This window comes from Barbus barbus (genome assembly GCF_936440315.1).
Source record: "Barbus barbus genome assembly, chromosome: 12".
NCBI lineage: Eukaryota > Metazoa > Chordata > Actinopteri > Cypriniformes > Cyprinidae > Barbus > Barbus barbus.
Window position 1 is genome coordinate 7,816,610 of NC_136740.1, and position 25,401 is coordinate 7,842,010.

The 25,401-nt window shown below is 40.9% G+C and overlaps 1 protein-coding gene across 2 annotated transcripts in view; it reads right to left on the reverse strand.

The window, feature by feature from the left end:
• Positions 1-25,401, reverse strand: part of enpp2 (ectonucleotide pyrophosphatase/phosphodiesterase 2) — a 46,767-nt gene that overhangs the window by 13,808 nt on the left and 7,558 nt on the right. For both annotated transcript variants that reach the window (XM_079429839.1, XM_079429838.1), the window contains exons 9-18: positions 25,193-25,248; positions 23,541-23,606; positions 23,102-23,174; positions 22,704-22,812; positions 22,489-22,614; positions 21,317-21,348; positions 20,773-20,900; positions 4,352-4,436; positions 4,170-4,257; positions 519-688 (exon numbers count right to left, since the gene is read on the reverse strand). In XM_079429839.1, coding sequence (XP_079285965.1) covers positions 519-688; positions 4,170-4,257; positions 4,352-4,436; positions 20,773-20,900; positions 21,317-21,348; positions 22,489-22,614; positions 22,704-22,812; positions 23,102-23,174; positions 23,541-23,606; positions 25,193-25,248 — 933 coding nt within the window. The remainder of the gene's footprint in view (positions 1-518; positions 689-4,169; positions 4,258-4,351; positions 4,437-20,772; positions 20,901-21,316; positions 21,349-22,488; positions 22,615-22,703; positions 22,813-23,101; positions 23,175-23,540; positions 23,607-25,192; positions 25,249-25,401) is intronic.

The following is a 25,401-nucleotide window of genomic DNA, read 5'->3' on the forward strand; positions in this document are numbered from 1 at the left end:
TCTAGTACATGCACATGAAGGACAGACTTCGTGAGCAATAACTGATTGCATGTAAGATGCAACACTTTAGAATCTAGTCATCCACCTCATTAAAACTGCAATCATACAACGGTGCACAATATTCCTAAACTGTCAATTTTTCAATAGAAACAAATATTCTTGAAACTATAATTTTGCAAGAAAGTGGTGCTTGTCCATGGTAGCTATGCGATTGCAATGGTGCTCTATGTGGTTGCTAACATGCTGCTGAGTGGTTCCCAAGTGGCCCCAAAATATGATATGGGTCCCGACTTCAGTGAAACTACTTGAGTAGTTTGTTTTTTTTTTGTCCGCCAGATAAAAATGAAAAGTCATGAGTTTCACACCAAAGCTAAATATTAGGGTGAGTATGAACAACAGTAATAGCAGTAATAGCAATTTTCACCTTAACAAACCTATTATTATAAGTGTTCAGAATAAACATTTCCTAATAGACATGTAAAAAAATTATTAAGATCTGAAAATACTCTATTGCTGACCTTGTCTTCACAGGTGCAGCCCAGGTCATCATTAAGAGCTGTGACCAGTCCTGCAGGATTTGGCTTGCACACTTCTTCAGGCATGCTGGGTATGTATACAGGGGCCCTCAAAAGTTGGTTAAGGCTACCATGGGTACCATTATTAGGGGCAGGCTTCAAACCAAGGAGATCTGGGAAACACAGAGGCAAAAAAATCGTATGTGCTGACACACACTGTAAAGCGTTATTAGAGTTGCCAAATATGCATTTTTATGTCATTGAACAACTTTTACATATTTTCTGTGGGTATTTTTTATTTATAAATAGAAATTAATTTATTTGAATTTTAATTACATGTATATTACATAATCTGCTTTTAATCAAGTCATGTTATACATAGTTGATTCTTGACGCCAGACAGAGGGGGTCACATGCATTAATACATTGATTGATATTGAAAAATAATGTGCAAGCAGAAGATCATTACCGGTAATAAAAATGAAGCAACATGCTGCCGTATGTGTTTTTGTATTTATTATTCATACAAATTCCTTTAAGCCTGTCCTGTCTCAGCTCTAATTTCATTTATTCACAACTATACTTTACATTTTGCAAAGATGTCAATTGACTGTCAAGCTCAGGTTTTTTTTAATGGCGGTTGTCACACCCCATTGGACTTGTGTTTTCATTCCTCATGTGCTCTGTTTGACCTAGTTTTCCTTGATTATTGTCATTTGGTTCAGGTGTGTGTCATTCATTACCCTCATCAGCCCTCCTATTTAAAGGGGTCACCGGATGCCCTTTTTCCACAAGTTGATATGATTCTTTAGGGTATTCATTAAAAGTCTATAACATACTTTGTTTAAAATTTCTCAATAGTAGCGTAAAAAACACCCTTTTAAGCCTGTCAAAATCAGCACTGTTTTTAGCAAGCTATTACAGTCCATTTAGCTAATAAGCTCTGCTGACCCCACCCCTCTCTTTTGTGGGGAGAACTGTGAAACTGGCTAACTAGTACATTATTAGGAAAGGCGATTTGCAAAGATTCATAAAAAACCCTTATACTCACTTCTTCTGTAGAGGAGGCTGGCTTACGAATGATTCACGCGAACAGACGCATTTAGGCAGATTGTGGATCGGCGCATTCACTTCAAAGCCAAAGTACGTTAATCATTCAGCGGCTCAGATGTCGGGAGTAACTGACGACTGCTATATTCATTATTACATCCAACAACAAAGCACTTCAATTGCTTAATCTGAGACATCTTGTCTTCCCCTGCACCGGAGTTCGATACAATGGGGGTCGGACTGATTACAGCTCACTCAGGGCGGGTCTAAGGTAAAACGGCTTGACAATCGACTATCGTGGGAGGGACCTGTACAGAACTATGTCATTCTGACAGGAATCTCAGAACAGCCTGAGACACCGCACAGACAAACGCCAACAAACACCAACAAACTAGTCTGTTGGAGTTTGTTGGATCAGTGTGTTACCCCTGTTGGCGTTGGTTGGAGTTTGTTTTCACCCAACTGAACATGCTTATCATCCATTTTCTCCCCAGTCAGTGAGAGTTGGTCGGTGTATGTTGGTGCAGTGTGAACATGATTTTTCATAAGATTCTAAATCCAACGGCCAACTTGAGCCAACTTGTTTGTTGGCGTTTGTCTGTGGTGTGAATTGGCCTTAAGTTGTGTACAGTTCACTGTTTGTCGTCCGGTCTACTTAGTCCCTACATGTGTCTTCTGCCTGCCTATTCTGTTAATTACTATTGTGTGGATTTATTAAAGACTATTTGCATTCATCTTCATCGTGCGTGTATCTCAACGTAGCGTGACAGAAGACCGGACCGACAAAAAGTATAACTGCGTGTTTCCCCTTCGTTTGTTTTCTGTGTTTCAGTATTTTGTTTTTTCCATGGACCCCTTGGAAAGCTGTAGAAGGGGGAAAGATCGCTCGAGGGCCATACCAGACTGTTCCTGGAGATCGCTCACCACACCAGCTAACCGGACGACGCGTGCAGAGCGCCATCGTCCAAAGATGGCCCTTGAGAGGATTTTGCCGCCTTTGTGGAGTGGATACTGGCGAGAAATGGATCTCAATGCACCCTGTGTCCTGAGGCTGATCTTGCCAGTTCCACTTCGGACCCAGAGCCCAGCCCACCATCACCCCGCTGTGCGGAGCCCAAGCCCACCGATGGCGGAGAGCTCAAGCCCTCTGTGACCAACGAGCCATCGCCGCATGGAGCGACACAGCTGAGGATCGCAGCGGAGCCGGAGCTGCTGATGACGTCAGACCAGGTGCGAGAGCCGGCTACAGAGCTCACCATGGGGGCAAGAGCACGGAGGGAAGCTCTGCCGACTGCACCATGGCTGAGGGTGAGCCGAGCTCAGTGGTATCTGATTTGGATATTTATGCAGACATGCCCCATCTTCTCCTGCCTTCATCTGAACTATCTGTCTGCCCTGAACTATCAGTCTGCCCGTGTTAAAATGACCATGGAGGTCCTTCCCCTGTCACTGGCACTCCCGGTGCTGGGAGTGGCCTTGTGGTGTGTGTGGGCAAAACAACGTTCCTAAGCCCCCTGAGCATCCTGAACTCCTGCCCTGCCTCCCTCTCCCACCTCTGTATCAGTCTTCACCATCGCCACCGCTGTCTCCTGGCAGCCCCTCTGCTCACCTTCTGCCCACCATCTGTGCGGTGGGATCGCCGCAGGTCTGCCAGTCTTCATCGGCATCGTGGAGATCCCTTGTCTCCGCCTCCAGCCTCTGAGTCCCGGACTCTGCCTCGGCCCATCGACCCAGCGGCTCCACCATGGCTCCTAGCTCCCTCCTCTCCGCCGCGGCCCGTCAGTCCACCAGCTCCGCCAGGCTCCCTCTTACCTCTGGCTCCGCCTTGGTCTGTCGTCGACTATCCGCCTCCTCGCGACTCCACTCCTCCAGCTACACCTCATTCCTCCGGCTCTGTCAGGCTCCTCCCTCCGGCTCCACCTTGGTCCTCTGTCGCTCCGGCTCCACCGCGGCCTTGCGAATCCCCACCTCCACCTCGGTCGCCAGCGCCATATGCCCTTCCTCCACCATGGCTCCTCCCCCCATCGGCTCCACTGTGGGCCGCCATCATGGCTGTGGCCTGGGTTCCTCCATCTGGTCCGCCCTGGCTCCTCCTGTCTTCTCTGGATCCTCTCTCTGTCAGCTCCACCCTGAACTTTGGTTGTCGTCGTAGTCCTCCTTCCGGGTGTCCGTCCTCCCCCAGAGCCTCTACCTGTCTTGTCTGTCTGCCTGCCTTCCTGCCAGCCCTTTGCCCTCCCCTGTCACCATCCTTTCTCCATTCCTTGTGTCCGCCTCCTATGTCCCCCTCCATCCCTCCCTTTGTCTACTTAGTCCCTACGTGTGTCTCCTGCCTGCCTATTCTATCATTTACCCTTATGTGGATTTATTAAAGACTATTTGCATTCATCTTCATCGTACGTGTATCTCACCGTAGCGTGAAAGCGGTTAACTTGGGAATTTTTTTTTTTTATGTTTTGGGAGTATTTATATTATGAGGACCATTTACCTGTCCCTGTCATGCAGACCTGGCAACCCTGAACATGGTTTTGTACTGAAACTCAAAATGAATGCCATAATCAGGATTAGTCAGGATTACTACAGAATGAAAAAGAGAGATTTTCTCACCACACATGACATTATAAAGCTCAATATTCTCAAAAGGTGGAATTTTTGTCTTGAATTTGAAAGATGGTCCATATCCAAGGAAAATGGTCTGAAAAGAAGATCAAAGTAAGTCACTAAATTACCAAAAAGGTTATCACAACATTTTCAGCTATATCTATGTAAATTGCAATTCATACACAAACCTGCATGCTGTTGATCTTATTGTCATATCCGTGATCACCAGCAAACCCACATTTCCCATGATTCCTTTTTGATTCATAGAACTTCCTGTATCAGAGAGACACAACCAAAGTAGGTCATTCTTCTCCTCAAAGAAAAACATTTGCGGGAGACATGGAGCAATCTTTCAACTATATAAATATAAATAGTCTTTAAAACATACAAGCAAATATTCAGTAATAAAAAACAAAGAAAACCATTACATCGTGTTTTTTTTTCTCCCACTTCAAGAATGTCTCAAATATTTATTAGAGCAAGTCACAAGACAATGGCTTGTTAATGTTGCTAACAAGTTAGTATTTGTAGATGACATGCTTAAATACTATAAGTCCAGTGTTTGAATTCCTTAGAATAAATCACTATTCAGTTCAGTCAATGAACATGCTGGGTGAAGCTATGTGGCAGAGCTAAATGACTTGACTGAAGCACACTAAACCTCAGTAATCACTGTGCTGTAAACTTTTTAAAACTTTTTAACAGTCATTTTTACTCAGTGGAAAGCATACACTACAGTAAATGCAGTGATTCCAGCAATAAGTGTTTGTCCCATGCAGCATCTTCGAGAGACTGCTCATAAATGTTCTATTTAATTTCTTAAAACCTGAGTAGTTAATTTAACTGTCTGCTTCATGCAAAGACCTAAAGGCTAGTGAGACTGCCCAAGCTATAAAGTAGTTCACTTCATGACTTTGGAGCCACTGATTAAACAGGACTAGATCTCCACCAGTCTGCTTCAATGCTTTCTTTCATTGGTGTGCTACTGTCAGCCAAACCAAACAGAGGAGGTTGTCAACCCTGCTATGAGGAACCGTCGCTGGACCTGCCTCTCTGTTTTTGCATCCTCATCTATGGTGGAAGTGTTTTAAACTATTGGCTAATTACAGTGATCTCATCATTTCTTTTTTTTTCTTTTTTTTCTTTTTGGAGTTTATAGCTTCCCATTTTAGTATCAACTGAGCATACCAGGGACTATGGTGTCATTAGAAGCTTCTAAGGAAAAAGGAAAAACTAAAAAGGTATTTCTACCAAGTAACACAGTACTCTGTAAAAATAAATATTTAAAAAATACAAAGGAAATTACTTACATTTTTTTCTTAAGCAGAAATCAAAGAACATTTATGGAGGTTCATGCTTAAAATAATGGTAATAATGGTAACAGTTTACAATAAGGTTAATGCATTAGGTATCATGAACCGTGTGTAACAATGAACAATACAGTATTTATCAGTCAAGGTTAATTTTTATTTCTACATTAATACAATATTTTAAGTTGTGTAACTTAATATTAGTGAATGTATTAATAGGAAATAACAATCAACATTAGTATTTATATACATTAACATTAAACTTGATTAATACGCGCTATTAAAAATGTTCATTGTTTTTTTCATGATACCTAATGCATTAACTCATGCTAATGAATTTAACCTTGTACAATAATGTACAATTTAACCGAAAAAGAAAGAAAAAATAAATAATATATTACATATACACATACATATATATATATATATATATATATATATATATGTAAATGTAAATATATATACACACACACACACATTCGTATAGTTCGCATTCGTATAGTTTGTAGTTTGTATTTTTTATCCTTTATTCTTTTAGTTTGTATAGGGTAAATACTTATATATAGTATACTTACAGTTAAATCTGTCAGTAGGTTAGTTGTGTATAGGTTTATAGTGTTTTTTACTTCATTGTTGTATGTCTGTATTTATGTAGCACCGTGGTCCTGCGAGACACGACATTTCGTTCCACTGTATGTCCCCACATGTAGCGGAATGACAATAAAGCTCAACTTGACTTGACTTGACATACAGGTGCATCTCAAAAAATTTGAATATCATGGAAAAGTAAAACAATTTTCTTGTAACATTTCAAAAAGTTAAACTTTCATATGTTTTAGATTCATTACATGTAAAGTAAAACATTTCAAAAGTTTTTTGTTTTAATTTTGATGATTAGAGCTTACAGCTCATGAAAGTCAAAAATCCAGTATCTCAAAATATTAGAATATTTGAAGAGTTAATTTGCAGAAACAGATAACTCCATTTTTAACAATTCTCAAAATTCATGTTTTTTCATTGTGCATTCCAATTAATCTCAATGAAACTGCAGTTGTTGTTTTGTTTTGTTTTTTTGACTAGGTTAAAAAACAAAAACAAAACAAAAAACAACAACAACTAACAAACACAATGAAACACAATAAAAACATGATAACATAATAAAAAACATGATTTTTGAAAAAAAAAAAAAAAAAACGGAGTTATCCGTTTTTGCAAATAAGATTCAAGATTTTTATTTGTCACATACACAATTATACAGGGTATAACCAGCAGTGAAATGTAGGTCAGGTCCGCTCCAAGGACAGTGCAATTATATAGAATACAAATATTAAGAAAAAGAAAAGTAGAAAAAATAAGAGGAATAAAATAAGAGATAAAAAAATATATATAAATATAAATGTGCAGGTCAGTACAGGTCAGTATGTTGTTGACTTAAATATTACTAAGAGGAATGTGCAAAAAGAATGTGCAAAAAGTTGTCCAGGGTATTTAAATAGCAGCAATATGAGGTAGAGAAAAATTATGAATAGCTATTGATATAGTGGTATATACATGGAGTCATGTGATGTTATGACACAGAGTTAGAGTTTAGGAGCCTGATGGCCTGGGGGAAGAAGCTCCTCCTAAGTCTCTCAGTTTTTGCCATCAGGCTACGGAAGCACTTTCCAGATGGAAGCAAAGTGAATAGACGGTTACCAGGGTGATTTTAGTCCTTGATTATTTTAACAGCTCTATTTTTGCAGCGTTGGAGGTAGATGTCCTGCAGAGAGGGGAGAGCAGACCCTGAGATGCGCTCAGCTAAGCGCACAACTCTCTGTAGTGCTTTGCAGTCCTGATTGGAGCGGTTTCCATACCACACTGAGATGCACTGAGTCAGTACACTTTCTATGGTCCCTGAATAGAACGTTTTCAGGATTGCTGGTGAGACCCTGAATTTCCTCAGCTGTCGCAGATGGTACAGTCTTTGCCTGGCTTTCTTAACCTGTGTTTGGATGTGTGTAGTCCAAGTCAGGTTCTCGGAAATGTTTACCCCGAGGTACTTGAAGCTGCTCACCCTCTCCACAGGGGTCCCACTGATCATAAGAGGAGTGTAGGGCTGCTGCTGTCTCTTCCTAAAGTCTATGATCAGCTCTTTAGTTTTGCTCACATTCAGAGAGAGACAGTTGTCCTGGCACCATGATGTGAGTCTCTCTACCTCGTCCAAGTATGCGGTCTCATCGTTGTTGGAGATGAGGCCCAGAACCACAGTATCATCAGCGAATTTGACAATAGATGTGGAGCTGTGAGAGGACACGCAGTCATGCGTGTAGAGAGAGTAAAGCAGGGGACTCAGGACACAGCCCTGTGGGGCTCCTACTTTCAGGGTGATGGAGTTTGAGGTGAACTGGCCAACTTTCACCACTTGAGGTCTGCCGGTGAGGAAGTCTTGAATCCAGTCACAGAGTGAGGAGTTTAGGCCGAGGTTTGTGAGTTTAGAAGCCAGCTTGATGGGGACTATAATGTTGAAAGCTGAGCTATAATCAATGAATAGCAGCCTTACATAATTCCCATTGTTGCTGTCCAAGTGTGTGAGGGAAGAGTGGAGGACGTGAGAGATGGCATCGTCCATAGATCTGTTTCGGCGATAGGCAAACTGAAGAGGGTCCAAAGTATCAGGGATGGAGGAGCAGATGTGGCTCTTAACAAGTCTCTCAAAAACCTTCATGACTATAGATGTGAGGGTAACAGGGCGATAGTCATTCAGGCAAGAGGGTTTATTGTTCTTTGGCACAGGGATAATGATGGATTTTTTAAATGCGGTGGGAACCACGGCGGTAGCAAGGGACTCATTAAAGCTGATCGGCGCAGGACCTCAGAACACGGCCGGTTATCCCATCAGGTCCGGCTGCTTTCCTGACGTTCACTTTCTTTAGCGCCCTCCGAACCTCCTCCTCCGACACGGTGATAACAGGATCATCGCTGCTCTGCCTGCTGCTTCCTGACGCGCTGGGCGTTGCCATCGAAGCGGCCGAAGAAGGTGTTTAGCTCGTCGGCCAGCAACGGATCTGCTCTCACCTCCGTGGAGGATTTGTTTCCAAAGGCACAGATGGTCCTCAGTCCCTGCCACATCCGTCGAGAGTCATTGAGCTGGAAATGAGACTCAATTCTCTCTCTGTATCTGTGTTTAGCGGCTCTTACTGCGCGTCGGAGAGCATAGCACGATGCTTTGTACTCGCTCATTGTAAGCGGCAGTTCGTGTGTTAACCGCAGCACGGATTGATCTGTCCACCCATGGTTTCTGGTTGGAGAATGTCCTTATCGTTATTGTTTCTGTAGCTTGCTCGGTTAGCGTGTTTACAAAGCTCAATGCTACATCCGTGAACTCGCTGACGTCAGAAAAACTCGCCCGGAACATGTCCCAGTCGACGTCATCAAGAGCCGCCTGCAGCATAGCCTCTGAGTGGGAGGACCAGCGCGTCACTACTCTCTGCACCGGAGGTTCCTGAACGAGCCTTTGTTTGTATCCCGGTGTTAGAAAAATGGCGGCATGGTCCAATTTGCCAAAAGCTGGTAGTGAGCGGGCTTTGTAGGCATCCTTGAACTGAGTGTAGCAATGATCCAGTGTGTTTGGTCCTCTAGTTGGACAGGATACATGTTGATGAAAGTTCGGCATGACCTGCTTGAGGTTGGCTTTGTTAAAATCCCCCGCGATGATGAAGGCAGCGTCAGGATGTTTGTTGATGTAGCCGCTGAGCACATCGTGAAGTTTAGACAAAGCCAAGCCGGTGTCCGCCTGTGGTGGAATGTACACAGCAGTAACAATGATCGATGAAAACTCCCGGGGCAGATAAAATGGGCGGCAAGTAATGGAAAGATGTTCCAGATGAGGTGAGCAGGAACGCGACAGAATGGAGATATTCCTGGGATCACACCATTTCTTGTTAATCATGAAACACACTCCTCCACCCCTGGATTTACTGGCCTCTTCTGTTCTGTCCGTCCGAAAAACAGAGAAGTTCTCACTGGGCGTTACAGCAGTGTCCGGGATCAAGGACGAAACCACGTTTCTGACAAACAAAGGATGTTGCAGTCCCTTATGTCCCGTTGGAAACTAATCCTGGCTCTAAGATCGTCCATCTTATTCTCCATGGATTGGACATTTGCGAGTAGAATGCTCGGGAGAGGAGAACAGTGAGCCCTTTTCCTGAGTCTCTCTCGAATTCCAGCGCGTTTCCCGCGGTGTTTCTTGATCCGTCGCCTCGGGGGGTTATTGTTCGTCTCCGCGTTCCGAAGAATCTCCAAAGGCCATGAAGGATTCCTGGATAAAGTGTCCTGAAACAGGTTGGTGTAGCGGTTTCCAATGTCCAAAAGTGTTTCTATGTTGTAGGTGATCAGTGCAGATGTAAAATGAGTAAAAAGAGAAAGTAAAAGTAAGTAAAAAAGTAAGTTAAAGCAAAATCTCAGAGGAGCGGCCCGAATGGCGTCCGAACACAGCGGCGCCATTTTGTCATAAACTCTTCATTAACATTTGAGTCTCAATAAATGACTATCCCTACAGTATAAATTCCAGTTATCTCTTGTTCTTTGAAACCACAATAATGGGGTAGACTGTTGACTTGGCAATGGTCCAGAAGACAATCATTGACACCCTCCACAAAGAGTGTAAGTCACAGAGGGTCATTACTGAAAGGTGTGGCTGTTCAGAGAGTGCTGTATCAAAGCATATTAAATGGAAAGTTTACTGGAAGGAAGAAATTGGGTAGGAAAAAGTGCACAAGCAACAAGAATGACCGCAAGCTTGAGAATACTGTCAAGCAAAGCTGATTCAAACATTTGGGAGAGCTTCACAAGGAGTGGACTGAAGCTGGAGTCATACTGCATCAAAGTCACCACGCTCAGACGTCTTCAGGAAAAGGGCTACCAAGCCACTTCTAAAACAGAACCAACGTCAGAAGCATCTTATCTGAGCTAAGGAGAAAAAGAACTGGACTGTTGCTCAAGTGGTCCAAAGTCCACTGTTTCCAAGTCAGTGGAAATCAAGGTCTGGAGTCTGTAGGAAGACTGGAGAGGCACAGAATCAAAGCCTCTTGAAGTCCAGTGTGAAGTTTCCGAAGTCAGTGATGATTTGGGGTGCCGTGATGTCTGCTGGTGTTGGTCCATTGTATTTTATCAAGTCCAAAGTCAATGCAGCCATCTACCAGGAGACTTTGAAGCACTTTATGCTTCCATCTGCTGACAAGCTTTATGGAGATGCTGATTTCCTTTTCCAGCAGGACTTTAGCAGCTGCCCACAATGCCAAAAGCACTTCCAAGTGGTTTGCTGACCATGATATTACTGTGCTTGATTGGCCAGAACCCCATATGGAATCTATGGCATATTTTTAAGAGAAAGATGAGAAACAGTCAATCCAACAATCCAGATGAGCTGAAGACTCAATACAGGTACATCTCAAAAAATTAGAATATCATGAAAAAGGTTAATATTTTTTGTTACTCATTTCAGAAAGTGAAACCCATTTATTATATAGATTGATATTTATATATATATATATATATATATATATATATATATATATATCGACTATTACATGAGTGAAATATTTCAAGCCTTTATTTCTTGAAATTTTTATGATTATGGCTTACAGATAATGAAAACCCAAAATTCAGTGTCTCAGAAAATTTGAATATTACATAAGATCAATAAAAAAAAGGATATTTTAAACAGAAATGTCAGGCTTCTGAAAAGTATGTTCATTTCTATGCACTCAATACTTGGTTGGGCCTCCTTTCGCATGAATTACTGCATCAATGCGGCGTGGCATAGAGGCAATTAGCCTGTGGCACTGCTCAGGTGTAATGGAAGCCCAGGTTGCTTTGATAGCGGCCTTCAGGTCATCTGCATTGTTGGGTCTGGTGTCGCTCATCTTCTTCTTGACAATACCCCATAGATTCTCTATGGGGTTCAGGTCAGGCGTGTTTGCTGGCCAATCAAGCACAGTAACACCATGGTCATTGAACCAGCTTTTGGTACCTTTGGCAGTGTGGGCAGGTGCCAAGTCCTGCTGGAAAATGAAATCAGCATCTCCATAAAGCTCGTCAGCAGAAGGAAGCATAAAGTGCTCTAAAATTTCCTGGTAGATGGCTGCGTTGACTGTGGACTTGAGAAAACACAGTGGACCAACACCAGCAGATGACATGACAGCCCAAATCATCACTGACTGTGGAAACTTCACACTGGACTTCAAGCAACATTGAAGAGATGATTCTTCAAGATTCTGTGCCTCTCCACTCTTCCTCCAGACTCTGGGACCTTGATTTCCAAATGAAATGCAAAATGTACTTTAATCTGAAAAGAGGACTTTGGACCACTGAGCAACAGTCCAGTTCTTTTTCTCCACAGCCCAGGTAAGACGCTTCTGACGTTGTCTCTGGTTCAGAAGTGGCTTGGTAGCCCTTTTCCTGAAGTTGTCTGAGCGTGGTGACTCTTGATGCACTGACTCCAGCTTCAGTCCACTCCTTGTGAAGCTCTCCCAAGTGTTTGAATCAGCTTTGCTTGACAGTATTCTCAAGCTTGCGGTCATCCCTGTTGCTTGTGCACCTTTTCCTACCCAAATTCTTCCTTCCAGTCAACTTTGCATTTAATATGCTTTGATACAGCACTCTGTAAACAGCCACACCTTTCAGTAATGACCCTCTGTGAGTTACCCTCTTTGTGGAGGGCGTCAATGTTCGTCTTCTGGATCATTGCCAAGTCAGCAGTCTTCCCCATTATTGTGGTTTCAAAGAAGAGATACCCGGAATTTATACTCTAGGGATGGTCATTAATTGAAACTCAAATGTAAATATTCTAATATTTTGAGATACTGATTTTTGACTTTCAGGAGCTGTAAGCTCTAATCATCAAAATTAAAACAAAAAACTTTTGAAATGTTTTACTTTATACTGTAAAGTACTGTATACTGTTTTACATATACTGAATCTAAAATATATGAAAGTTTCACTTTTTGAAATAAGTTACAAGAAAAAAAAAAGAACTTTTTCACGATATTAAAATTTTTTGAGATGCACCTGTAGTGCCTCAGCAGTATCACAGGTTGATCGCTTCCATGCCACACCTCACTGATGCTGAAATTTGTGCTAAAGGAGCCCCGAACAAGTATTGAGTGCATAAATTAACAAACTTTAACTTTTCTGTTTTGCAAATCCTTTTTTTAATCTTAGGAAATATTCTAATATTTTGAGATACTGGATTTTTGACTTTCATGAGCTGTAAGCTCTAATAATCAAAATTAAAAAAAAAAAAAAAACTTGAAATGTTTTACTTTACATGTAATGAATCTAGAATATATGAAAGTTTCACTTGAAATAAGTTTTTCACAATATTCTAATCTTTCTTAGATTCACCTGTATATATATATATATATATATATATATATATATATATATATATATATATACATATACACACACAGTGGATATAAAAAGTCTACACATCCCTGTTAAAATGCCAGATTTCTGTGATGTAAAAAAAATTAGACCAAGATAAAGCATTTCAGAATTTTTTCCACCTTTAATGTAAACTATAATTTGTACAACTGAACAACTCAATTAAAAAACAAACTCAATTAAAAAATGGTTGCATAAGTGTGCACACCCTCTTATAACTAAGGATGTGGCTGCATTCAGAATTAAGCAATCACAATCAAACTCATGTTAAATAGGAGACAATACACACCTGCCATCATTTAAAGTGCTTCTGATTAAACCCAAATAAAGTTTAGCTGTTCTAGTAGGCCTTTCCTGACATCTTACAGCAAAAGCCATGGTCCGGAGAGCTTCCAAAGCATCAGAGGCATTTCATTGTTAAATGGTCTCAGTCAGGAGAAGGGTATAAAAAGAATTTCCAAGGCATAAGATATACCATGGAACACAGTGAAGACAGTCATCATCAAGTGGAGAAAATATGGCGCAACAGTGACATTACTAAGAGCTTGACGTCCCTCCAAAATTTATGAAAAGACAAGAAGAAAACTGGTCAGGGAGTCTGCCAAGAGGCCTACAGCAACATTAAAGGAGCTGTAGGAATTTCTGGCAAGTACTGGCTGTGTAGTACATGTGACAACAATCTCCCATATTCTTCATATGTCTGGACTATAGGGTAGGGTTGCAAGAAAAACATCCAAGTCCGGCTAAATTTTGCAAAAACACATTTGAAGTATCCCAAGAGCATGTGGGAAAATGTGTTATAGTCTGATGAAACCATGGTTGAACTTTTTGGCCATAATTCTAAAAGGTATGTTTGGCACAAAAACAACACTGCACATCACCAAAAGAACACCATACTCACAGTGAAGCATGGTGCTGGCAGCATCATGCTTTGGGGCTGTTTTTCTTCAGCTGGAACTGGGGCCTTAGTCAAGGTGGAGGGAATTATGAACAGTTCCAAATACCAGTCAATATTGGCACAAAACCCTCAAGCTTCTGCTAGGAAGCTGAAGATGAAGAGGAACTTCATCTTTCAGCATGACAACAACCAAAAGCATACATCCAAATCAAAAATAGAATGGCTTCACAAGAAGTAGATTCAAGTTTTGGAATGGCCCAGCCAGACCCCAGACCTGAATCTGATTGAAAATCTGTGAGGGCTGTGCACAGGAGGTGCCCTCGCAATCTGACAGATTTGGAGCATTTTTGCAAAGAAGAGTGGTCAAATATTGCGAAGTCACGATGTGCCATGCTAATAGACTCATACCCAAAAAGACTGAGTGGTGTAATCAAATCAAAAGGAGGAATTGAGATAAATCAGGAAGATTATTTATAAAGTAGTCTTTTGTGGTAGAAGTGATGGTTCTACCATATTTGTAACAAGGAGTTGGCTTTACAGCTTTAGCTATATGGAATATGCATGAAACTAGATAATGATCTGAGATATCATCGCTCTGCTGCAATATTTCAACACCATTGACATCAATTCCATATGACAGTATTAAATCTAGAGTATGATTTCGACAATGAATAGGTCCTGAAAGTGTTGTTTAACACCAATGGAGTTTAGAATGTCTATAAATGCTGATCCAATGAATCGCTTTCATTATCAACATGGATATTAAAATCACCAGCAATTAGGACTTTATCTGCAGCCAGCACTACCTCAGGTAGAAAATCAGCAAATTCTTTAATAAAGTCTGTATGGTGCCCTGGATACAGTAGCCAGTACAAACATCGCAGGGGATTTATTATTAACACTTGTTTCTTTGGATAATGTTATATGAAGCACCATTACTTCGAACGAATTATACTTGAAACCAGACCTCTGAGAAATACTGAAAATATTGCTATAAATTGTGACAACACCTCCCCTTTACCTTTTGGATGCAGTTCATGTTTGTAACTGTAATCTTGGGGGGGGGGTAGACTCGTTTAAAGTAATGTAGTCATCTGGTTTTAGCCAGGTTTCTGTCAAACAAAGTACATCTAGTTTATGGTCAGTGATCATATAATTTACAAAAAGTGCTTTTGTAGAAAGGGACCTAATATTCAATAAGCCAAGCATTATCATTTGTTTATCTGTATTATATCTGTTTTTTATTTGTTGAACATCAATTAAATAGTTACTCTTACTTTGGTTTGGATGTTTTCTGTATTTTCTAGTTTGGGGAACAGACACAGTCTCTATAGTGTGATATCTAGGTGAAAGAGTCTCTATGTGCTGAGAATTAACTGACTTCTGTGACGTGAAGCAGCTAGCAGATGGTCGGTTTAGCCAGTCTGTCTGCTTCCTGACCTGGGCCCCAGTTAGTCAAGTACGAACTCTAAGACTATGTGCCATATCAAGTTCAAGTTCAAGTTGAGCTTTATTGTCATTCCGCTACATGTGAGGACATATAGTGGAACGAAATGTCGTGTCTCGCAGGACCACGGTGCTACATAAATACAGACATACAACAATGAAGTAAAAAACACTATAAACCTATACACTACTAACAGATTTAACTATAAGTATACTATATATATATATATATATATAAGTATTTACCCTATACAAACTAAAAGAATAAAGGATAAAAAATACAACTATACGAATGCTTCACATAAATATTACCCTATACAAACTAAAAAATAGAAGATAAAAAATACAAAATATACGAATGCTTCACAAATACTGTACATGTGCAAAGAGAGACATTTGAGTCAGCAGCTGGTTGGGGAACAGTGCAGGATGATTTGTAGTGCATGAGCATGTAAAACATACATATATTGCTGAGTCTTTTGTGAGATTGTGCACACGCAGCAGTGTGTGTAAGTGTCCATAGTGCACATAGTGTAAAGTGTAAGTGTCCATAGTGTAAAGTGTCCATAGTGCACATAGAGGAGAGTGTCCATAGTGTAAAGTGTCCATAGTGCACATAGAGGAGAGTGTGTTACTACAGGTGGTTTGTACAGGCCCACTCACCTGTGTGTAGCACACTTGAATTGCACAAAAAATAAAAATAAAATAAATTTAAAAAAAAATTAAGTTCCATACAGTTTTTTCTTTGGTGTGGTAAGGTTTGGGGTGGGGGGTGGTCCATGTTCAGGAGGTAGGGGTTTGCATGGGGTTTCAGAGGGGGGTGGGGTGGTTTGAGTTCAGGGCTCTCACAGCCTGGGGGAAAAAGCTGTTGAGCAGTCTGGCGGAGCGGGCTCTGATGCTCCGGTACCGTCTTCCTGATGGTAGGAGCTGGAAGAGACTGTGGGAGGGATGGGTGGAGTCCTTCACGATGCTGTTGGTTTTGCTGGAGCATCGTGTAAGGAAGATGTCCAGGATGGAGGGGAGAGGGGCACCGATGATCTTTGCAGCTGTGTTCACTGTCCGCTGGAGGGTCTTGCGGTCAGCAGCACTGCAGTTACCGTACCAGACAGTGATGCAGCTGGTCAGCACACTCTCAATGGTGCCTCTGTAGAATGTGGTGAGGATGGGTGGAGGGAGACTTGCTCTTTTCAGCCGGCGGAGAAAGTGTAGGCGCTGTTGTGCCTTTTTGGAGAGTGACATGGTGTTGGTGATCCAGGTGAGATCCTCTGTGATGTGCACCCCCAGGAATTTAGTGCTGCTGACTCTCTCCACAGTCGAGCTGTCGATGGTCAGTGGGGGGTGGTCAACGGAGTTTCTCCTGAAGTCCATCACAACCTCCTTTGTCTTCTCCACATTGAGGGACAGATTGTTTGTGCCACACCACTCAGCCAGCTGTGCCACTTCCTCTCTGTAGTGCGTTTCATCGTTGTTGCTGATGAGACCTACCACTGTTGTGTCATCAGCAAACTTGATGATGTGGTTGGAGCTGAACTTGGCAGTACAGTCGTGGGTCAGCAGTGTGAAGAGCAGCGGGCTAAGCACACAGCCTTGTGGGGCACCTGTGCTCAGTGTTGTAGTGCTCGAGGTGTTGTTGCCGACACGGACTGACTGAGGTCTTCCAGTTAGAAAGTCCAGGATCCAGTTACAAAGGGAATTGGAGCTGTTGTGGGATTATTGTGTTGAATGCCGAGCTGAAGTCAATGAACAGCATTCTAACATAGGAGTCTTTATTTTCTAGGTGGGTAAGAGCCAGGTGGAGGGTGGAGGAAATTGCATCGTCCGTAGAGCGGTTTGGACGGTATGCAAACTGGAGCGGGTCGAGTGTGTTGGGGAGGCTGGTTTTGATGTTATGCATGACTAGCCTCTCAAAGCACTTCATCATGATTGGAGTCAGTGCTATGGGACGGTAGTCATTGAGACAGGACACGGGTGATTTCTTTGGTACCGGTATGATTGTTGTGGATTTGAAACACGTGGGGACGACTGCCTGGCTCAGCGAGGTGTTGAAGATATCTGTTAGGACATCTGTCAGCTGTGCAGCACAGTCTCACAGCCAGGTATGTTGTCAGGACCCGCAGCCTTGCGTGGGTTAATCCTAGATAGGGTCTTCCTTACGTCGGCTGGAGACAAACAGAGCGCCCGGTCGTTGGGAGGTGTGGGCAGTTTTTGTGCAGGTGTGTCATTCTGCATTTCAAACCGTGAATAAAAGTGGTTGAGTGCATCGGGGAGAGATGTGTCCTCATCACAGGCCTGTGGCGGGGGCTTGTAGTCAATGATGGTCTGAATGGCTTGCCACAGGCTCCGTGTGTCTCTGCTGTCTGTGAAGTGGTTGTTGATTTTTTGGGCATATGACCGTTTTGCTTTTTTGATGCCACAGGACAGATTGGCTCTTGCTGTTTTGAGGGCTGCTTTATCTCCTGATCTGAATGCTTCATCTCTGGTCTTTAGCAGCCCACGAACCTCTGCTGTCATCCATGGCTTCTGGTTTGCACGTGTGGTGATGGTCTTGGTGACTGTCACATCATCAGTGCACTTTTTGATTGAAACTGTGACTGCTTACGTGTACTCATTCAGGTCTGTGTGGTTGTTGTAGGTGGCTGCCTCTTTAAACAGTCTGTGTCCTGGAAGCAGTCCTGCAGTGCTGAGGTGGCATTGTCTGGCCATACTGTGATCTGCTTTTCAACCGGTTTGGTCTATATGCTGGGATTAGCATAACAGTGATGTGGTCGGAGTACCCGAGGTGGGGTCGGGGTTCAGCCTTGTAAGAGTTCTTAACTGTTGTGTAAACAAAGTCCAGTGTGTTGTTTCCCCTTGTTGCAAAGTTCACATGTTGGTAGAACTTTGGCAAAACTGTCTTTAAGTTTGCGTGGTTGAAGTCACCGGCTATGATGAAAAAGCCGTCGGGGTTTTTTGTTTGTTGTTTACTGATGGCACTATACAGTTCACGAAGCGCGTCCTTAGCGTTTGCACACGGGGGGGATGTAAACCGCAACGATAACAATGGCCGTGAACTCCCGCGGCAGATAGAACGGTCGACACTTCACAACCATAAACTCCACCAGCGATGAACAGTGTTTTGATAATACCGCAGCATTGTTACACCAGTCTTTGTTGATATACACACACAAGCCACCTCCGCGTGTCTTACCAGACAGTGATGAATCTCTGTCCGCTCGGAAGTTGGATAGCCCGTGCAGTTGAATGGCGGAGTCCGGGATGTTGTTGTTTAGCCATGTTTCGGTGAAAACAAACACGCAACAGTCCCTTGCCTCATGCTGTGCAGATCGACTGAGTTGAATTAAGTCCAGTTTGTTTTCCAGAGAGCGAGTGTTTGAGAGCATGAGTGTTGGAAGAGCCGGTCTTGAGGGGTTAGCTCTTAGCCTAGCTCGTATACCTCCGCGCTTACCACGCTTCCGTCCTCTCTCACACCGCTTGCGACGCTGCCTTGTGCGGGTAGCGTCAGTAGGCGAGGCCGCGGTCTCGAGGTCCGGCTCCAGCAGTAAACAAAGGCCTCGTAGCTTCTCAGTAGCCGCCGGCGAGAGTTGATGCTCGTATGCGTTGCTGATATCCAGAAGACTTTGGCGATCATAGATGAATTCTGGGGTGATTTCCTTAAGAGTTAGCGGTAAACTTACACTATTTGGAGAGTGTAAGTTTCCAAATAGTTCTTGATGTTTTGATCGGAACGGAAGAGTGGTGTTTTGACCCACGACTACGCCGCCTCACAGTCACCCAGTTGCCCTGCTGCACGGGCTCTACTAGAACCGAACAATGTACAGGACTCCCTGAGCTAGTCGCATCCAAAGCAGTATCTACAGCCCTCACATTCTTACTGTCCTCAACTAAAGTTTGGATGCGTGTCTCTAATTCTGAAATCTTCTCTGTCAGCCTAACTATTTCCCTGCATTTATCACATGTGAATCCATCGTTGTCATTACTCACCGTGATTGAAGAATGATTCACTTACCACTGTTGTTTGATGAACTCACGAAAATGGATCGAGAAAAAAGAAAACAATAATAGGCACGAATAGAAACACGAATGGAACCGCGAGTGACAAGCTAACCGGCTAACTAATGCTAACGCGCTGAATGCGCGCTGCACTCTTTAAACAACAGAGAGTGAAAATAAGATAGAGATTCAACAGAAAAGCGAAGCTACAATCGCAAACCTCTCAGCTGCACAACAGACAGGGACAGACAGAAGCAATCGATATAACTGTCATCAATGTCATCTCCAACTTTAAGAATATATTTATCCTGAGCTTTACGTTTTAGTTTTATTAAACTGTTAATTTGTTTCCATATTATGTTACCATTTCCCTTAACTTCAGATAATATGTGAATGTAGTAATTTGATTTTAAAGTATGAAATTCCTTAGTTACTCGATTTCTCAGTCCTTTAAACAACTGCAAGTCTATTTCATGTCTAGTTTTAAGAAAATATAATGTCCTTCACAAACTAAATTATACGTTTAGGTTTATTCGTAAATACTAGATTTATTAGTGTTTGAGTTTTCCGACTAATACGAGTGGGTCCACTAATCATCTGTTGATAATCATATTTTGAAGTCGGATCCTTAAGCTTTTTTCTTTTTTTCTGCAATGCTTGTCTAACCAATTTATTTTAAAATCTCCAAAAACAAGTACTTCACAGTTACCTTTAAAACACTTACCCCCGGTTTCACAGAGAAGGCTTAAACCTAGTCCTAAATTAAAATCTAAGTCTGAGCTGTTTCAACTGAAATAAACTTGCTCTGACTGATCTTAAAATATAACAGTGCCTTTGTTTTGTCTCAAGATAGACACCAGTAATGTTTTTTGCTAAGTACGTTTATAAAAATTACTTAAATGTCCTAATTGAACTATGGCCTAATCCTGGTTTAGTTTAAGCCCTGTCTGTGAAACCGGGCCTTAAATAATTATTCTATATTATCATAAAACGTAACCGCACATCCTTAAAGGGGGTTATACAATATTACAATATTAAATTCCATACGTGGAGAAAGAGAAACATTTATACAAAAAGATTCTATTAAAACGTTTTCAGGTAATGGAATCTCTGTAGATTTAAATGAATCCTTAATGTATTTTAATACACCACCACCTCTACCTGTAACTCTATCGGTTTTTCTAAAACACGTATATCCTGGAATATCAACCATACTAGTTAAAATATTATCATGTAACCATGTTTCGCTTAAACTTAAAAAAAAATCAAGATTAAATCCAGTTAGCAAAGTTATATATATATATATATATATATATATATATGTATGTGTGTGTGTGTGTGTATGTATTTTTGTATTTTAGCAAATGTATCTTGTTTTAAGGATGTTTACAAGTTTTTATTAGAAAATAAATCAAAAGCGCTCTTTAAGAAAATAATTTTTGCATAGTTAGGTTTAAGTATCTATCAATCAAAGAAAATTAATGGACATTAACTATTTTATACCTGAATACTGAAAGTAATTATGTGGTAGGTAATTTACCGTGCTATGTGCCATTTCCTCTCAACCATCAAGTGAACCTCCTCAATTCTGTGGTTGTTGGCATAATGCAAACGTTTGGGAAGATGCTGCTTCAAGTACGGTTTGAAGTGCTGGTCTGGCTTTTTACACTGTAGAAGAACAAGTTTCATGTTTGGTGAAGAAGAACAGTGCGTTCTGTACTGAAAAAACCAGAGTACATTTTAATTGGAACCATTTAAATAATCAATATACAGTGGTCCCAAAATATATTGAGAGACTGTTTGAGACTAAAGTCACAAATAATGCAAGACGTTCTTCAGAACTAACTTTGTTTTTAGTAATTATTATAGTAATTATGAGTAGATGTATGACGTCACGTCAGTTCTACTCATGTTCACAGAGGTGTGGTAGCAGAGTAACCACAGGTGCAGGTTATCACATTAAGTATAGAGTCTCACTTAATTTCGACAAACAGAAAGTGTTTTCTTATAAAAAGGCTTAGTAAAGTATGATGTAAATTTACAAAAGTACACTATTATAAAGTATTTTATAGAAAGTCACTCACCGTAAGGTTTGCTACAATTGCTTTTGCATCATCTAGAGAGAAAAAAGAGAGATAGACAATTGTTTTTATTCCTGATACTTTTCAAAGAAATTAATTCCTAGAAATAGTGCACTGTACTCTATTCTAATGTCCTCACTAAGTCACATGCTCTCAACACATATTTCTCTTGTAACATGACATTTAATTAACATCAACCAATAGCCCACACAGCCTAGGTGACATCAGCCAAAAAGGCAAAAGTTCTTTAGGCACAGGAAGTATTGCATCTTGATGAAAAATTAAGAAAACTTTTTTTTTTTACATAATTATTTTTTTTTCTAAATTTGGTATCATGGTCAACTTTGGTTTCCCAAAAAAAAAAAAACTTGAAATATAACAAAATTACAAAAAACAAAAATCAATTTGTCAGATTATTTTGATGTGGATGATCCCAGGTTGTTTAATAATAATAATAATAATTCCTTACATTTATATAGCACTTTTCTGGGCACTCAAAGCGCTTTACATGAAGGGGGGGAATCTCCTCAACCACCACCAGTGTACAGCATCCACCTGGATGATGCGACGGCAGCCATATTGCGCCAGAACTCCACACACCATCTTACTGGTGGAGAGGAGACAGAGTGATGAAGCCAATCAGAATATGGGGGTGTTTAGGAGGCCATGATGATGGATAGAGGCCAATGGGCAAATTAGGCCAGGACACCGGGGTTACACCCCTACTTTTTTTCGAAAGACATCCTGGGATTTTTAATGACCACAGAGAGTCAGCACCTCGGTTTAACGTCTCATCCGAAAGCCAGTGTTTTTTGACATCACTATACTGTCCCCATCACTATACTGGGGCATTAGGACCTACATAGACCACAGGGTGAGCACCCCCTGCTGGTCTCACTATCACCTCTTCCAGCAGCACCTGGTTTTCCCCAGAGGTCTCCCATCCAGGTACTAACCAGGCTCAACCCTGCTTAGCTTCAGTGAGCAACCAGTCTTGAGCTGCAGGGTGATATGGCTGCTGGTTTGTGGATTACTGCTGCTGGTTTGAACACTAAGAATATATTTACATACAAACGCATAGACATACTATATTTCCTGTTAACAAAATCTTGTGATTTCTGATGCAACTAGGACAGGGCAGGCTAGAACTCTCATTCTGCTTTTTAATTACTAACATTTAGAGTTGTTTGGACTTCGGGCTCGGATTCGTCCCAGAGACCCAGGAATTAGGATGATGTCCTCAGTGTTGGACATGTAAGAGCTCAGAAACTCTGTGCGGTCACAATGAGCTTCCTCCATGCCTGAAGAAGAAAATAAATATCAATTATTTAGAATTTAGAATAAAATAGTATCATCCATAGAAACCCCAAATCAGATCTAAATGTGGTACCATGGTCTCCAACCAAGATGATATTGACACAACGGTGCAGTTTCATCTGTTTCAAGCCATTCATTAGCTGTCCAATCACCTTATCAATGTCCTTCAGTGCACTGTCAAGCTGTAGAAGGAAACAACATCTGTGTAATGCTCAACATCAAAGCAACACCAGCAACATCAACAGTCTTCAAATTTGCTTGAAGCAAATTTTAATTCACACACTATGGAAAGTGAATGGAATACGTTTATGCAGTGAGTTTGTATTTGGGCTGCCTTTGTTTACATTACTGTTACATTTGCAGCATGATCATATATGTTTATGTGAGCAAGTGTGTGACTGAAGCAAGTGTGACAACGCCAGTCAACTGGTCTTCTAAGCAATTCAAATGTTTCCTGTACACTCTGCTTACCTCAGTGCTGTGGGGTCCTAGTTTGTGGCCATAGGAATCCAGCTGTTCAGAATGCATTGCATAAACATATGGCCTGCAAATCACAGACACCTGTTACCTTTTAACCCAAAAAAAGAAAAGAAAAAGAAAGAAAATCTACAAAAAACAAGCAGTGACAGTACTGATGTGAAGGTCAAAGTTACTATAAGGCAAAGTCTAACCTTAAAGCAAATCAAATTTAATAATGTGTTAAGATAACCCCATGAACCTAAAAAAAGCAATACATGGAGAAATATCTTTCTGTAGGCAAAGGTGCATGTCACATTTACTAAAAAAAATAAAAAAAATAAAAAAAAATTTGTAGAGTACATTTATGGTAATTCTGAACTTTTTTTAATTAATTGTTCAACCAAATAAGGAATGTTCACAAAGCATTTTGGGGGTGTTATTACATACTGACCTCTCCGCATCCGGAAGATGAAGCCACTGCAACATGGTCAGAACTCTCCTTTCCAATGGAATGCCACTGTTAATGAACCACACATTAGAATTGGTACATACACATACATACTTTGTATATAGCTGAAATATATAGCTATTTAAAGTGTATATAGCTGAAATTTTCTGAAAGAGTCAGCAGGGCAGTACAATTTGGCAAACCTTCAAGTTTAAGGCCTGTAGATATGCACGTATGTGGTTAAGAGTCTTAGAGAGTTTCTGTAGGATATCGAGGGAGCAGGAAAGATTAGAAAGATTATCACAATCAATCTCTACAGGAAACCCTTTCTGCTCTACCAGCTCCACTCATCCTGATCTCCTGTCCAGTTGTATCAACATTGGGTAAATTTAAGTACTAAGCTCAGGCCTCCTCAACCTATGGGCTCAAATAAGAATGGCAAATTTAATTTCCTCATGGTTTGAGGCCAAATGAAGTAGCTCTGAAAGCACTTTGCCCTTCCACTGTGCAAGTTGACAAGCGCCTTGCATGCATGTAGAGCCTTTTCTCACAAATTACTAGCTAAACAGTTCAAGCTGTCTCCGTCTAAGTCCAAGTGAAAAAATGCAGTCTGAAGGCCCTCTGTGAATGCAGATGAGGGGACCTTTGTGTTTCAATCCTAGGCAAGTCCAGGGCTTGCCAGAGAGCACATCAGAACAAAAACATTCACATGATTTCCTCCGTTTTATGAAATCTTGCAATTAACTTGCAATTTTGGCTTGAAGTACTTTTTCCAGCTGTATAACACGATTTTCATGTCCTTTTAAGAAAATATGAGTGGTCCTTGATTGTGCAAAACTTCACATGTCAATGCTTTGTAGTTTCTAGGGTGTTGTGGGTGCTTGTTTTACTAGCCCACATGCCCACCTCCAAGTCTACATGGCATTATGATCCATAGATTTGATAAGTTCTTGTTCATTATAAGTGTATGGGTTTTTTCATACATTTAAACATCCACCAGGATAAAATCGTGAAATGGCACACCTCTCCTCAATATGCCACATCAGGGGGTTTCAAACTTTTTTTGTCAGCCGAACCCCTTTGACATAAATTATTTACCTGAAGTAAATATTTCCATAATTTAATGGCACATTTGCATGTTTAACTTTAAAAACATTTATTTTGATCAGTTTTAAATAGCAGTAATATTTATACAGCTATTGTTATTACTACACTCAGAAAATTATAAAAATTCATATTACTTTTACATTTTTTCCACAATAATTTTTTTAAATACAGGGTTTTCCAAAAAGAGAATTATTTTTATGCATTTAAGATTTTACATTTACATGACAATTGTATAAACCTGTAACATACATTTGCAAAAACGATTTAATTAAATATAATTTTTTTTATTAATTCGCTACTGGTATACACTTGTAGGCATACCCTGTACCAACTCACGAACCCCCTGCCATTCCCTCACGAACCACCAGGGGTTCGCGAACCCCACTTTGGGAAACCCTGGGCCACATGATTTGAGGTAGGCTATTGCTCATGTCCATAACATAAACAGTACGGACAAATTATTTGATTAACCATGTTACAGAATTAAATTTAAAAATGACCTTCAAAAAGACATTGTTTGCATTTGAGTTTGGATCATGTTGACTTACACTGGCCAGAAAAACGTACCAGCCTTTACTCCCTGTTTCACTGCTGTTATCCAGATCTAGAAATGGAAGAAAAAAAGAGTTATCAAACAAAACGTGTTGTTCTGAGTCTTCTATGTAAAAAAAAAAAAGAGTTTTTCTTTCATATGCCAAAGAAAAACTCTTAATTCATAGATAAACTAACCAATTCTAGGGATCACAATTCACAAATG